The sequence below is a fragment of the Alligator mississippiensis genome, chromosome 3, assembly GCF_030867095.1.
Source record: "Alligator mississippiensis isolate rAllMis1 chromosome 3, rAllMis1, whole genome shotgun sequence".
Classification (NCBI taxonomy): domain Eukaryota; kingdom Metazoa; phylum Chordata; order Crocodylia; family Alligatoridae; genus Alligator; species Alligator mississippiensis.
In genome coordinates, this window is record NC_081826.1 from 120,678,867 (window position 1) to 120,695,235 (window position 16,369).

Sequence of the window (16,369 nt, forward strand, 5' to 3'; positions counted from 1 at the left end):
GTCATATGGACAACCCTGCAGTCCTCTGGTACCAAGGCTGTTTTTAGTGATAGGTTGAATACTGTAGTTAGGAGTTTGGCAATTTCCAGTCTGAGCTCCTTCAGGATCCTGGGGTGAATGCCATCAGGTCCTGGTGATTTGCTGCCATTTAGTTTATCAATTTCCTGTATGACCTCATCTACTGAACCTCAGTTTGGGTCAGCTCCTCTGACTTGTTCCTAGAAAGAAGTGAATCTAGTGCTGGAACTTCCCTAACATCTTCCACAGTAAAGACGGATGTAAAGAATACATTTAGTTTCTCAGCAGTGGCCATGTCACTCTTTAGCACCAGTTTTACACCCTGATCATCCAAAGGCCCAAAAGTTTCTTAACAAGAGAGAGATCATGTACTAGCAGGTATACCTGCTCACAGATCTTTTGCCATTTAAGAATCCCACTGTTGCATTTGAAAGCTCTGTAACAATTACTTTTGGATCATTGTGGTTTCTGAAGCTTGGAGCTCACCAAACCATCTATCTCTTTTAAAACATCTTCATTCTTTTTTTTTGTTCAAAGGATATTTGACAGTAGCCTCTGCCAGCAAGATATTTTATTACCATCCATTTTATAATTTGGACCCCCTTGCTTTTGTTTGTGTTAGATTCCATCACTTTAACATAAAATACTTTTTGTTTTATATTTGTTTTGATTATATAGGGACACCACAACTGTACAGTTCTAAGTTAAAATATATTCCTTTTGAATAAATGAAATTTGCAACAAATACACAACTGTTTAAAAACCATGGTACGTGTTTAAACTTCTTTGTGGTGTTCTTTCATGTTACAGAAAATGATCCAGGAGGTGATGCAGTCCTTGGTAAAACTGATTCGGGGAGCTTTGCTACCTTTCAGCCTCAGAGAAGGAGAGTTGAGACAGTATGGTGGTTGGGAGATGAAGTCTGAACTCTCCGGACAGTGGTTAACACATGTTATCCAGACTGTAAGGCAAGTGGAGTTATTGGTTTGTATTCTGGCATGAATTCTTGGTGTGTAAAATATCAGCCAAACTATGCTTTTTTATTTTATAATATACATTAAAAAGATGTTAGAATGTAAAAGTTAGGAAGTGCTCGAATTAAAGTTGCCTCTGCAGGTGTAATTCATCCCTCTTTGTGCATATGCATCATGAGGTAGTCTTTAATGACATGATCACAATCCTGCTTTTCCACAGAGCTCTTGTTTCATTCAGTGCACTTGCTCAATAGTTCACTTTCTCCTTGGCATTGAATGTGTGGCTTCTTGCCTTATTTACTGCACACCATTCACACCACACTGTGAATACACAATTAATTTCCTCATGAGGTTTTCTCTGGTACATTTCACTGTAGTATCTAAGCAATTTCATAAATATTAGTGAATTCATCTTCACAACACTTTTGTGAGTGGAGGGTATGAGCTCCCCCTCCCTCCCCCTTCCCCCATTTCACAGATGTACCTGAAACACTGAGCAATTAAGGTTAGAAGCTGCCACATTTGCCACATTTCCTATCTGAGATACCTCTACTTCAAGAGTGTGTAGCATTATGAAGCACTTCATATGTTCAACGTAAAACTTCATTTATTTCAGTTGTTACAACAGTGAATGCTTAGCACTTCTGCGATTGAGACTCCAGAGTGGCAACTAGGGTGCCCATGCAATGAGGAACATACAAATTGTGAACACATATGAAAAGTTTTGTGTAAGGGACTTGCCCAGTATCATACAGCAACTCTTCTAAATCCAGACTAAAATTTAGTTCCCCAGGGCACCATCCGACTGCATCAGTAATGTAAATTTTATTTCTTCTTGAAATTTCCTACTGTGTTTATGACACAACTTCCAACTTTTAAAACAGATGAGGCAGGGATCCTATGACAACACTTTCCTTTTTTACAACCCCACAATTTATTCTCCCAACATAGTCTATCCGATGGAAAGAGCTGGGCATACTTAGCTGAAGCAGTGCTAGCAGTTATGCCAACTATTAGTTACTGTTTATAGTACAGTGACCTGGAGGTTCCTGGCCAGGGTCAAGATCCTTTTGAGCTGTGAATGACAGAAATGCATGGTCTTTGGTCTGATTTGTATTGTAATAAACTAGACCTGACTTGGCAGCTGCAGATCTCAAAGCACTTTACAAGGGTTGACCCAGGAAAGATGGTGAGAAATGGATTCAGTCAAGTATAGCATGTTTCATAAGTGCAGTGGAGTTTAGTCCTAATTAGTGTGGTCCTGTAGCATTTTACTATTTTTCCCTAGTAACCCTGGATCTTTCATGGTACAGGATAGATGGTTCTGGGGATGAATTATAGCTTTTAGTGTAGTTGTAGAGGTTGCAAGATGTCTTTTGGGTGTGTGCTAAATATCTTACTTGATTATCTTCTGGTTACATCATGTACAAAAGTACATATGTATCAAATACTATAAAGGGATAAAAAGGACAGGTGTAAAAGACAAAACTGAATACAATTTCACACTAGCTACAAATAGATACTAAGCATCACCAGAGTAAAGAATATTTGGGAGAATGACCACAAATGCCACATGGTGAACACCAAAGGCAACTTGATTTTGGGATGAATCTGTGACAGTGATACAAGTCTACACACTGGGAATGTTAGATTTGTGCCAGTAAGTTTCCTGCTGTTGGCCATTCCCAAAGACTGTTTTGCTGAGAAACAGGACCAGAGAAGGTGGCAACTTTGTAACTCCACAGAAGTCTTTATGGTGGGCAGAAGTTCATCAAGTGTCAACTCTTGGAACCTTGTTCTTGCAGGTAACGATTTCCAGGACCTGTGTCCTTAAGATCAGAATTGGAGGAAAGTGGCATTGCCTGTGTTTGTTTTGCTCTTGCCCAAATGCATGAGCATTACTAAAATGTGAAGAACTCTCCTTTGTGCCCATTTATATAAGTTAGGGAGAATTGTAGATGTTGGCCCTTGAAAAGGAGACATTGCTCCTACCCTACAATGAAACTCTGTTCCAAGCAGTTAAGTGAACCTTGCAGTAAAACTTACCAGTGATAGCCACTGGATAATCACAACTTAAAATGCATACTGTTGAAGGAACCATGGTATTCATATGCAAAAGAAACTTCTGATTAACTTTGTTTATCTATTTGTTTAAAGAACTGCAGGTGCAAATCTAAGCTTCATTTTATTTTATTCTCTTCTCAGGCTTAGTTATGAGTCCCTTACTGCTCTCGAAATACCAAATGATATGCTTCAGATCATCCAAGATCTTATTTTGGACCTTCGTGTGCGTTGCATAATGGTAACCTTACAACACACAGCTGAAGGTAATCAAAAAGGAGCCTGCAGGACTTTTTACTTTTTGTCTAAGAAAAGAGAGAATAAAATGATGGATAGATGAGAGAATATAAGGAAGCCATAGCCTAGTTAAATCTGACTGCATTTTAATAACATTTTTTTCAGCACCTAACAAGAACATAGCAATGACCTTCCAGGGGTGTAATTAGCAGGGTTTGCATTCTGGGCAAAATATGCAGGGTTGGGGAATTGCTGACAAGGATTGTAACTTTGTGGAGGTGTGGGGGGAGGTGGCATGGGAGTCTTACCTATGCTGGCAATGACTGCTGGTGCTGCTGCTGCACCATGGTCTTCCCACCCCGGCTGTTGCTCCTACAGCAGCACTGCAGCATTTGAGCATCCAGTTGCCTCTGCAAGAGCAGTGCTATGGGACTTCTACTGTACTTCCCCTGGATACGGACAATTCTGACACTTCTACTAAGTTGGCACCTGGGATGGGTGCCCTGCTCAACCACCCTTAATTATGCTACTGTGACCTCCCTTCTGATTCACCAAATGTCATTATATGAGACTTATTCTGACAGTTCGTGTTTGTTCATTTTATTATGAGGGTTTTTTTCCTTTTAACAGACGGTCATCATTTTATTCGCTAATTAACCTCTAATTTTTCTTCCATAAGGCTGACCAAGTCTTAATTCATTTGTACTTTTCCTAACAACATTGTTCATTCATACTAGTACTCATTATTGATATGCTGCTCTGTAGATGCCTGTCAAACATTCAGGTAAAGGTGCTATGGTATTTGAATGCAATCCACACAGTTGTGCATCCTGCCATGCCACACACGCATGGCAGGAGTTATGACTGTGGGATCGAACATCAGATCCCATCACTCCTTGTTGCTGTTTCAGGGGAAGCCTGGGATCTTGATCCTGGGCTACCTCTGCATCAGCAAGTAGCAAGCTCCTGTAGCTGGGAGCCCCCTCAGCATTATGCACTCCCCAAGGCTGGGAGCCCACAGCTAACAAGGCTTCTAGCAGTGGAGGCACCTCATATGCTCCTGTGGCAGTGAGTCCCATCAGCTGCAGGCTTCCAGCCTCGCAGGTACACCTGGCCACACATTCAATTAATGGCATGATAGGAAGCAGCTGCAAAGTTTTTACACGTTTTTTGTGGAATAATTTTGTGGCTTACTCCTTTTATGACTCCATTCATTGATTTAATGTGTGACCAAGTTATAACTTAAGACGTGATTAATCTGTTAATTGTGTCTTGGAGTAATGTGTGGCAGGAGCCATAGGTTTTTTTTCTCTTAAGTAAGGAATTAAAAAAAATTATATGCAACATTCAAGTTGCATTCTTGGCTCTTGTCATTGGTACTCATTCTTCATCTCTGCAGTTCTTGGAGGTAGGTTAGATTCAGAATTTAAGGCCAGAAGTAATCATTAGATGGATCAAGTAGTCTGACCTCTTGTAGGACAAAAGGTATAAAGTTTTGCCCAGCAGCTTGTTTGATAGGAGCATATCTTCCAGAAAAAAATGCAACCTTTTTATAAGAAGATTTCAGGACATAGAGAATCCACTATTTCATTTGGTAGTTTCTGTGAAGCATTTATTATCTTCATCGTTAAAAGCTGGTGCTTTTACTTTCTAATTTGAATGGGTCTGACTTGATTTTTCCAGCTATTGGTTCTTGTTATGCCTTATTTCTACTACATTAGAACTCCTTTATTACCTAGTGTATTCTTCCTGTGAATATACTTACACCCTCTAATCACATCTCAATCTTTTTAGATAAACTGAGCAGATTGTGCTGCTTCAGTCTTTACTGTAGGGCACTTTTTTGGGCTCTCAAATCAATTTTGTGCTCTATTCACCACCCTTCCCAGTCTTTCAAACTCCTTTTTTCAGTGCAGACACAAACTTTTTGTAATATTCCAGTCTCTATCTTAACATTGTAAGAGACTGTATGGAGACAAAATCACCACCTACTCACTACCATACTGTTCCAATTACAGGTTGACCTTTTTGCCCCTCAAAAATCTATAAAAATTGCAGTCAATTGCAAAGTTGACCTATAATTGGAACAATGCAGTAGTACTGTACAGATTGCATGTCCCTGCTTGCTCCTCTGTCCTTAAGCATGCTGAGTGGGGCTATCTGTTCTGCTGCTACCATGCCAGAGTTGATGACCCTACGTGGCACTGTAGCAGGGAAGCCCTACCCTTGCTGCTGGAAGGAAGAAAGGGCAGTATTACAGAGGGCTGGCTAGGGAATGCAGGTTGCAAAAAGATGAGCAGCAGATCTCCGAGCAACTAATGAAAGCCCTGTTGCTGATTGAGACAATTGGCAACACTTGGACCATGTCTTCTTAGGGAATCTGGTCATGTGACTGGATGTAGGAGGAGTCAGGGGGGCATATAAGCCTGAGGCTAGGGCTGGGCCAGATCCTCACAACAGAAAGAGCTCTCAGGAGCACTATACATGGAGATAAGTTATGTGTTTTGATGTTGTTACTTTTTGGGGTTTGTGTTAAATTGTGGTGTTCGGAGCACTTTAAGGTGGGGAAAGAGACTGTGAAGGGGTCCCAACAGAGGATGCCATTACAGAGAGTACCAGGGAGCTACTCCACAGTTTGAGGATTGCATTCCAAGGGTCCAGCACAGTGGGGCCAGGGACCCAGCATGGAGAGAGAGCAAGTGGAAGAGACCAGAGGTGCACACTGGCATCTTGAACTGTGGGCTTTGAGCCTGGCATTTGCAGCCTTGATTGTGGCCCAGGGCATGAGATTGGGATTAGTACAGAGAGAAGGGCCTGGAAGGGTAGATGCTCCAAGAGGTCACCTGAATGGGATGGGTAAAAGTAAAGGCCTTCTCAGGTGTCCTGAAATGCAGACAGCGAGAAAGCCCTGCTTATGTTCAGATATGAGAATGGGCTGACTGGCAACCTAACAATGAGCAGAGCAAGGAACTGAAAGCTGAGCTTTGGCTCTCTGTAGGCAGTCTCCCAATACTATTAATGTTGACATCAGAACAGGGCAGGCCAGACATGAATGTCAGATTGGGGAAGCTGGAGTAGGAGAATGTGTGGTGTGTGGCTTCTACGGCACACTGCAGCTGTCCCTGGAGGTGCATTCTGTTATAGGCACCTTTCAGGGCAGCAAAGCAGAAGACCTCACGCTGACTGGCCCTTAAGAATGCTGCATAGATCATCTATTCTCTCATTGTAGTGACAGGTTCAGCTCACCTGAGGAAATGGCACAGTGGTCAGGTGAACCAAATTGCCAGTGCCCTGCCATTACCAGTATAAGGTTACAGTCAGGATTATAGTTCAGAAATTAAGAGCCCTGTAGCAAGTTGAAGTTTCCATATCCCTGAAGTTTCCATATACCTTTGCAAGGAGCTAGGAAGCTTTGGGTCACCAGCTCTGGGACAGGTCACAACTGAAGCCACAGTGCCAGGAAACAGCCCATAAGATGAGCTGGCAAGAAACTATATAGAGTTGAGTAAACTGCAGAAATGCAGACTTTAAAAATGAGTTTAAAGGGTGGTTTTTGTTTTCTTTAGGGGGTTTTCTGAAGGTTGTTTTTTTTTACTGTAGGCTGTGCATTTATTATTTGAACAAGACCAGTGAGCTTTAAAATTTCTAGCACTAAACTAAAAATTAAGTTAAACTTAAAATATTTAAAAAACAATATTTTTGTTCTTTTAAAGCACCGTTCAACCATCCTCTTTTTTTCTTCCTCCGCATCCCTCAAAATTAGTAAAATTTGAATTTTGAACCCTTAAAATCAGGACTGTTTAGATCTGTATGTCTCATAAAGCTTGAATTGAGAATTTCAGTTCTGGAACTCTAAGCATTTTCCATTTGACTGAATATTATATTCGTCTTAATGTGTTCCATCTGTGGAATTCTGGTGGAAAACAAGCCCTGGACAAAATTCTCTTTATTGGATGCCAATGGATGCCTTTTTCATTTACAAGAAGAAGGGGTTTGTTTGGGTTTTTTTATTAGCTTATTGTGATATCTTTACCAATTGGATTGGACTAATTCCATGTTTGGGAGAGAAGTTTGACAAGCTTTGGGGCACATGCTACCCTTCCTCAGGTCTCCTTCTCTCCCAGACCTGAAGAATACCATAAGTATCCTAACAAATAACCATTTTTTGATCTTTTGAACTGACCATCCCTTAATTCATTTGAAACATACTTTATTTCATATTTCTGATTTTTAAATCAAAATGACATAGAGCTGCTAGGGTAATAGTTTGCAAATGTTTGAATTATACTACATACAGTTATTTTAATCATTCAGATATTTAAACCTAAAAATGGCTTTTTTGACAAGATCCATGAATAATATTAATTGACAAAATTAATTGACAATAACATTGATTATATTCTTCTTCTTTAGTTCTCTATTGATTGACGACCATGTCAGCCTTTCCAGTGTTTTGGCTAGAATTGATATAATCTTAATTACCTGGATTGTTCCACTTATTCTTTTTTAAAGTCACAATATTAATGCCTTCCAGTGTTCTTCTTAGATCTCCAGTTGTTAGGGAGTACCAGTCCACGCATTCATTTTTTCACGTGTGGAATATGACTCTTTTTGTTCTGGAAGTTAAATCATACACTGGCAGATAGTATAAGATTCAGGATACCCTCAGATACACCTTAGTTCCCTTTTAGTGCCCATGGCTGCAAGATGATCTGTTCATCTTCTGTGAAGAATCTGTGCAACTTCAACTTGAGAGAGGTTAGTTAGAGCAGCAGCAGCTTCTGTGGTTCAGCTATCTTGTTGAGAAGGTGTTACCTTGGATCCAAGGTATTAGTAGCATTTCTTGCCCTTGCTTCTCCCCTGAACCTATTCAGTTTATGTCAATGCCTCTAGGAGGAAGACGTGCCCAAGAGTTCCTTGATATGCTAATATTGCTGTAGTATTGCTAGAGAAGGTAAGCCAAGGCTGCTCCAAATCCCAGCAAATAACCAGGAAGACTAAATCTTTGATTTAGATCATTTATACCAAGGGTGGCCAACTTTTTCAACTCAGGAGCCAGATAAGGAGTTTTGATAAGTTGTTGTGGGCTGGGTCAGCACCCTCCCCCACACCACAACAACTCACCAGAACTCCCTATATGTGATGGGGCTGTGGGTGGGTAGGGAGCAGTGTTTGGGAGTGGGGTGGGTGGGTGAGGCAAGGATCAGGGGTAGGGTCGTGGGGCAGTGACAGCATGCCATGATGCACTCCCTGCATGCCTCTGCCCTGTAAGGGGGAGGGGGTTTGGTGGGGAGCGCATGTGCCTCTGGTAGAGGGAGGGGAGATGCCTGGGTGCTAGGTCCTGGGAGCTGGGCAGGAGTAAGGGAAGGGAGGAGGGGGCAAGGGGTGCGTGCCTAGGTGGTGCAGTCCGCAGCTACTCCTGTGGCACTCTGCAGGGGCCAAGCCCTGTCTGTTCCCATCTGGGACAGCCTGTGCTGCACTCCTGCCAGGTTGGCCTCAGCCAGCGTGCACAGCTTACCAGCAGGGCTGCTTCTGGTGTGGCTGCAGCTGCCCAGGTGCTGTTCAGCTCCCTTCACTTCCAGTGGTGGCTCCTGCTCCTGCTGTGCCTCTCTGGGTGAGAAGGAAGCTTCAGCCAGGCAGCTCCTGCAGCAGCATACAGGGCTCAGCTTCTGGCTGCCTTCCACCACCTCGGCCACCTGTGCTGGGTGGGCAGAGTAGGTGGGGAGGAGCTGGAGCCGGAGCCTTATATGCTGGGCCAGGAGCTGCCCGGTTGAAGCTTCCTTCTTCCCCCCTTCCCCCCCACCGGCCTGGAGTGGCACAGCAGGGCAGGAGCTGCTGTTGGAGGTAAGTTGAGCAGCACCCAGGCAACTCCAGCCACACCAAGAACAGCCCCACCAGAAGCTGTTCACGGTGGCTGGGGCTGGCTTGGTGGACATGAGAGGGAGTGTGGCAGTGGCTGTCTTGGGCAGGGCTCAGCCTCATTTGAAGTACTGTAGGGGCAGCTGCGGCCCCAATCCAGTCAACTGGGGGTGCCCCCCACAGGCCAGATCCAATCAGTTGGCAGACTGGATCCAGCCTGTGGGCTGTATTTTGCCCGCCTGTGCTTTATACCCTTTCTTCTGTCTGACTTAAGACTAACATGGCTAACTACCTCTATCTTTTTTTTTATTATAATCACCAGATGGTATAAACACAGCCTGGGTCTGGAGAGTTGAGCTGTGTTCTTTCCATGTTGTTGATCATAACTGGTCATAAAGGGCATAGGGACCAAATTAAGTAAAAGCCAGGTTAGGTAATGGGAGTTGTAGAAGTGTAACTGGCTGGAATTTACTGAACAATTCTTCTGAAAATTCAGAAGGAGTGTAATCCAGCTCCATGCCTTATATGTATCTCAGTTGTTTAAAGAGTAATGGGAATCACAGAATTGCTGATTAAAATAAACAGCAGTAATGCCATAAAGCTGGCAGACAATTCTAAGTGCTGGGGAAGATCATTTGAATAAGGGCTTGACTACTGGGGAAATAGGACAGAATAGGTGTTTTATAATAAATATTTTGCATTATTTGCCATTATCAACTTATGTTATTTGCAGCCTGTTAGCAAATCTGACTTTAGCTAGATTAAAACTAGCAGGGGATGTGCCTAAAAATACTGCATTCACATCTCTGATGGCACCATAGTTATAGCCTAAAAGTATTTATTAGCTTAGTCTACTTCAGAAGTAGATTAAGCCAAACCAAATCCAGGTTTATGCAGAATAAAAATGTGTACTTTAAATCCACATCCTCTCATTTCCCAGTGGTTTCCTTGCTTGACCAAACCATTAGAAGCTTCTGAGTAGAGGTCTTCTCAGATGTGCTTCAAGACATTCCTTTGCCATAACACTCAGCTTAAGTTGGATAAAACCTTTCAATTTTGTGATCAGGTCAATGGGCACATTATAACTTGTCATCATGTGTGTGGTCATAAGCTATACATACTTGTTTTGTTGTGCTCCTCCCTACATTCCTTTCCTTTCCTTTCCTCTTAGATTCTGATCACCTTAGGGAAAGAGTTCATGCCTTTCATTATGCGTTTGAAGAAAACCTAGAGCAGTGCAGCCTGGACTGAGGGCTCTGTGCCCTTCTATCATATAAGTAGTTAAAATGAATTATTTAAATGTTACTCCTTGACCTGCTTACATATTAAATTTGGTACTGTAGAGCTTTTCTCTAACCAAGGGGTGAAGAATAGTAAACTGATATTTGGATGCCATAGCCTCATGGTTGGTTTAGCCATAAAACAGCTAAAATATACCCATTTAAAAAAATATTAAATCCCAAAACAAACCAAGGAGCATTCCTTTTAATCTAAGCTTTCCAGTAAAAAGTGGGATTTAATTCAGCTCTTTTCATGTATTGTAAATTTGAAGCCACAATCGAACTGCATGTTCCGTTCTTAGTCATTTGAAAAGTGGCTGAAAACTGAAATCTTATGCTATGATACTTGTATGCCCAGTCATCACACTCAAGACTCTGTAGTTTCTGTCTCCTCAAGTTAAAGGCTTTTTTTTTTTTAAGTAAGGAAAATGGACACTTGATACATTTTTTTATTTTTTTTTTTCTTTTCACAGATGTAAAGAGGCTAGCTGAAAAGGAAGACTGGGTTGTGGATAATGAAGGTCTAACATCCCTGGTGGGTATATGTACCTGTTTGACAGTCACCATTTTTATACATGTAGTATTGTGCAAAAATGTGTGTAAGCTTCTTTATACTTTTAAATTTTTTTGCTTTATAAAATATCTGTGCCTGCATGTATCTAGGTGCAGGTGAGAATATGTACCTTAATGGAGTTTTTCATTTAAGACACTTTTACTTATTCAAGCATTTCAAACATCATTACTGTTAGAAATCCTGCCTCAAAATAAAAAAAGGAATCTTTTCTCTCCTTTCACTATGATCTTCTTCTACCATCCAGGGTTTATTTTTCTTACATTTGTCACTACAAAAATAGTTTTAAATTTCAGTTGTGAATGGGATTTTTAAGTGTGAAAGGGAGCTGAAAGTCACAATGCTAAAGTAATCACATATGAAGTCTGTCAGGACTTTCATAGAGAATATCACTTGGGTGTAGAGGGACAGTAATAATACCATATGTACGAACAAAAAGGAAACTGCTTTTTCTAGCGATATTCTCTCAACAGTGATGGCTTCCTGTCTTGGAAAAGCAGTACTTTCTTACTTTTAAGGAGAGGTAGGAATAAATTTGTGATAAGAGCACAACTTAGTTTCCATAGCTGAATGGTAGTCCGAGGAAGAAAGGCATGCATTTTAGAGGGTAAATGGCTTTTTCCATTTGTACTCAAATTTTCTGTTGTCCATAACCTACCAAGTTGCCATTCATGCAGAGACCTCAGTTCTTCCAAATCGTCTCTGCCCCTTCTCTGCCTTGGTAACAGCCCCAAGGGTATGCATATAAAGCTGTCTTCTTATGAGCTGTGGTGTACAGGAGAGAGTGACACCCCCCCCCCCCCCATGGGCACATCCACACATGCAGGCATGCATGCTTGCAGCAGCTCAAATAGAAGCAGTGCAAATTTGAGCCAGGGCTTTTTGCCTCAGCGCATGTACCCGGGCATCCACTTTGTTGTGCAGCAAACTGCCACTTGGGGCAAGATAACTCTGCCTGACTCAACCTGGATCTGCAGCCAGGGGAAGCTAGAGCCTGGGGCCAGCACCTGTGCTGTCCCCAGCAGTATAAAAAGCTGCCCTGGCAAGTAGCTCAGGGCTACTCCCTCTCAGGAGCTTCTGGGGCCCAGCCAATAGGTACCTGAGGACACTATCCCTTGTGCCAGCTGGACTGCTGAAGCAGCCCTGAGAGTTCCCTGCACCCTCTATCCACTACAGCAGTCTGACAGTGGAGGCTGCTGCCTGGCTGTGACCTTCTGTGCACCTGCCAGACCTGGATGGGGACTGCACAGCCAGTAGAGGCATCTGCCCCTCTGGGCCAGCTACCAGTGGGCTTTGGCTGCAGAGTTGGCCTTTGTGCAGCTCTACTGCCATGTGTGCCCCTGCCTGGCCATCTTGGCAGCTATTGCCCAGAAGATGTTCCCAGTGTGGTGGCCTGCTTTGAACTGTCAAAGCATGTCCTCCTGGGCACCAATTGGCCAAAAGGTCAGCCACCTCCACCTGGGTCCAAGATGCCAGCTCTGAGCAGGCAGAGTCCTGCCTTTGGCCTCCCTAGCAGGAATTCTGGTGTTCCCTATTTGAAAACTGAAAAATCCCTAATTAAAAAAAAATCCCAAAAGTCACTCTGTAAAAATACCCTGAAATCCATGTTCTTCCACAACTAAAACAAAAGACCACTAGAGAGAGAGTGAGAGAGATTCCTCCACAAGTAAAATGAGAGATCAGGTGGGCAATGTTTTATTGATATATCTACAGTGTTAAAACAATTTGGAAGCCTAGCAGTGTCTCTATCATCATAATAAAAAGAATTCTAAATACCTATATGTTTTGCTGCCCCCCACAGAGTCCACAGCCTCCCCCCCCCCCCCTCTCCAGGGGTTACAGCCCTTCCACTGGGGCCAAATGACCCCAACAGGGGCTACCACCCCCCACCCTGCAGGGTCCACATGCCCCACCTCTGCTTGCTCCCCTGGATTGCTTCCCTACCTGGCCCCAGACCCCACAATGACTGCCCTGCCTGGCCCCATCCCCTGCTTGCACCCCCAGCCCCCTGATGGCTACCTCCTGACCCCAGCACTTAAAAAAAAGGCCTCTACTCACACTAGGGGCTCTGGGGCCTCCTGGCAGAGGCCCCCAGGGCAGTGGGGGGTATTGGGGCCTGCACTGGGGCTGTCACCTGGCTCCACTGTGCAGGGGGGCCCCAGTGATCCCTGACAGTACCTGGAAGTGCTGGTGAGTGCCAGGGGGGTTGGTTTTTTTTAATTGTGGGGATACTGGGGTGGGGTTTTGGGGAGGATGTGGCCTGGCAGAGCAGTGATGGGGGGTATTGGGGAGATGGGGCTGGGTGGGGAAGGAATTGGGCAGGCAGGGGGTGGGGCTGGGTGGGGCAGGGGTTCGAGGGGGGGGGCTGGGGGAGCGGGTGTGGCCAGCAGGAGTCCCTCCCCTGCCATGGTCCCCTCCTCCCTCTTCAAGTCCCCCCCCACCCCTACTTACTGGCACTGGAGCATGGGTTCAGCTCCCTGCTGCTGGCACACTGCCTGCCCTGCACGGGCAGGCAGCATGCTTCAGCACCACTGCGAGGGCCAGGCATAGAGATGTTCTGGCTGCTACCAGAGCATCTCTGTGGAGGACTGAGCCTCCGTTTGCCTGAGGTCATGGTCCAGGACCACACCCTGCCCTGCTTTTTTTTCACTCCGGTTTTTTTTTGACCCCTGGAGGACATCCAGGAGTCTAATTTTGTCCCTGTGCCACAAACTTGCAGCTCAGGGAACCTTTTACTGTTTCCGCATATGCCTCTTGCAGCATCTCCAAAGGGGTATGAGACACTGCAAGAGGCATGTGTGGGCTTGTCTGGATGTGCCCTATGAGGGGAACAGAGCAATACAGTGGAGTTCAATAATAGCTGTGTGATTGGTTTAAAAAAAAAAAAAAAAGGAGCCCTAGTCTTCATGGGACTGGTCAGCATCTAGGAAATACAACACAGTCAATAGTAACCAATTAGAATAATTTCAGTAGAAATTTTGCCTCTTGCAGTGTTTCCTTTGGATTGGGACTGCTTTAACATTTTCTAAGAACATTTTCATCTAGATTCCATTGCTGTTCATTCTATAGAATGTAAAGATTACAACAGTTCTCATTTTGCTAATTGCATTCCACAATTTTGAAGCCAAGAAATGATGTTCTTGCCCTACTTCTCAACAAAGATTTAATTATTATTTTTACTAGCTAGTTATACTAGTCTAGTGGTTCCCAGTCTGTGGTAGAGATACCACCAGTGGTACACAGACAACTTGTCAGTGGTACGTGTTAACAGATTTATTATAAGTACTCTATATGACAAAAATTTGCTTGTGGTACTCAAGGTTGTATCGCTTTAAATTGGTGGTGCGCAATCTGTCAAGAGTTTGGGAACCACTGTACTAGTCTGTGATTAAGTACTAGAACTAAGCTACACTGTTTTTCAAATATGAACAGGTACATCCTTTATTTGCCCTGGGGGAAGGATTTATTAATCGCTAATTTGGAATATGCAGCAACTCTAAGTAAACTTCCTGAAGAGTCATTTTTTTTTTTTTAATAATAAAGAGCTATTTATGGGGCTCGTTCTTGAAGAACTTTGAATAGCCATTTATTTCAGTGAGACTAATTGTTTGTTTAAGGACTGTTCGTATGATTAAGAGGCTAGACAGTGTCACTAATCTGACTAATATGTAACGAAAGAAAGAGAAGTGATTGAAGTATATTTAAATGGATTGAGGGATTTTTTTGTCCCCTTATAATTATTTCCAATTTTATTAAGTTGTACTTGATTGAGATGAAAACTTTGTTTTTAAGCATCTTTCTTTCATGACTAAAGATGTTTTATAAAAATATAGGGTGTCTTTTTTTTTCTTTTGAGCACATGATAAGTTCAGTTAACACCAAAATGTTTCATAACTTAATGGTTACATTACCATAGAAATTGGACTTTAGCTGATTTAAATAGGTCACTTATGTGTTATAATGAGAAATTGAACTGAAAAGCAACTAATTTAGGAGGTTGTTCACACACAAACAATCAACAACATGAAACCAGTTTCAAATAAGCTAGCAAGCTGCTTTCTGGAAATAAATAGTAATGACTAATGGCTAAACCATAGCAAGCACATAGGAGGTGTAACTTAAAAAAAAAAAAAACACAGTCCAAGAAAGCAGAAAGGACCTGTGGGAGGGAAAGCTGTGCTTTGAGGATGCATAACAATACCTTGCCAGCACTTTAAAAAAAAAAGTTGTGTTCCTCACTTGCTAATAATATGAAGTTGAATGAAATTGAGTAGGAAGGCATAAATCATTCCAAATATGTACTGTGGAAGGAGTGTTGGGTAACTAATATAGAATACTGGGCTTCAGGATTTCTGGATGTTACTTTCAGTTGCCATGGGAAAGTCATACAATCTTTGTTTTTCATTGTATTCGTAAAAATGGAAAAAATCTCACTAAAGCTTTTGATACTTAAAGCTTTGCTGTGTCATAACTCCAGTGTTTGTAAAATGAGTGCTCAGCTAGTTGTGGTCCAATATTTGTCTTGTTTAAAAATTGATGGCATGTTGATTGAAGGAGCTTTTCCTCCAATTTGAAAAGCTGCCTTAGGCCTGATTAAACTTTTTTCTGTTTTCCTCACAAGTTGAGAGTGGGGAGGTTACAAAAAATGTGTTCCCCATCTGGCCTGTCACTTCTACTACGTTTGAAGTCCAGGGGGCAAATGTTGCACTGTTTTTGGTAAGCCCAGTTTTCCATATGTGGATATAAATGCCAATCTTTCTTACTTCTATGTAGAGCTTAATGGGGAGTTCTTCAATGTACAAGTGAGCATTAGGTGCCCATTGACTTTCTTGGGACTTGTTTGCCTTTTTTGTGTTTTTGAAAATCTATGCCATAATTAAAGTCTTTAGGTAGCTGCCACCATCATTTTAAGTCCTGTGCGTTTAAACATACTTTTGGAGTATCTTCAAAAAGAGAGAGGGGGAATCCACTGCTTGGGCTTGTGCAGCAAGCACTTGCTATGTGTGCACAGGCCTTGTATCTAGACAGTGTGACCGAACAGCTCCAACTTTAGTGCTACTTCATCTATTTCGTATGTCTTAACCCTGCTTTGAGCATGACAATAGTGCTTGGTATGTTGACTTCTTACTTTAATTAATGTGGTGGTTGCTACCATTGGTGGAGATGCATCTGTTGACAAACTTTAGCAAAACTTCCTAGTCTAAGCAATGGCATGAAGGCCTGTTAGAGAAGCTCAGGACAGAAATTATATATGTAAGATGAATTAAATAAAAGCAGTTACTAACACCTTTGATATTTATACAACAAGTAAAATGTGCATGGTAACACTGTCAAAAACCTACTTACTTGGGAACCATAATACCTAGAAG

At 42.6% G+C, this 16,369-nt stretch overlaps 1 protein-coding gene across 5 annotated transcripts in view; it reads left to right on the plus strand.

Annotated features, from left to right (window-relative positions):
- EXOC2 (exocyst complex component 2) overlaps positions 1-16,369 on the plus strand; it is a 193,347-nt gene that overhangs the window by 104,526 nt on the left and 72,452 nt on the right. For all 5 annotated transcript variants that reach the window (XM_019490475.2, XM_019490478.2, XM_019490479.2 and 2 more), the window contains exons 15-17: positions 829-986; positions 3,198-3,319; positions 10,903-10,964. In XM_019490475.2, the coding sequence (XP_019346020.1) occupies positions 829-986; positions 3,198-3,319; positions 10,903-10,964 (342 nt within the window). The remainder of the gene's footprint in view (positions 1-828; positions 987-3,197; positions 3,320-10,902; positions 10,965-16,369) is intronic.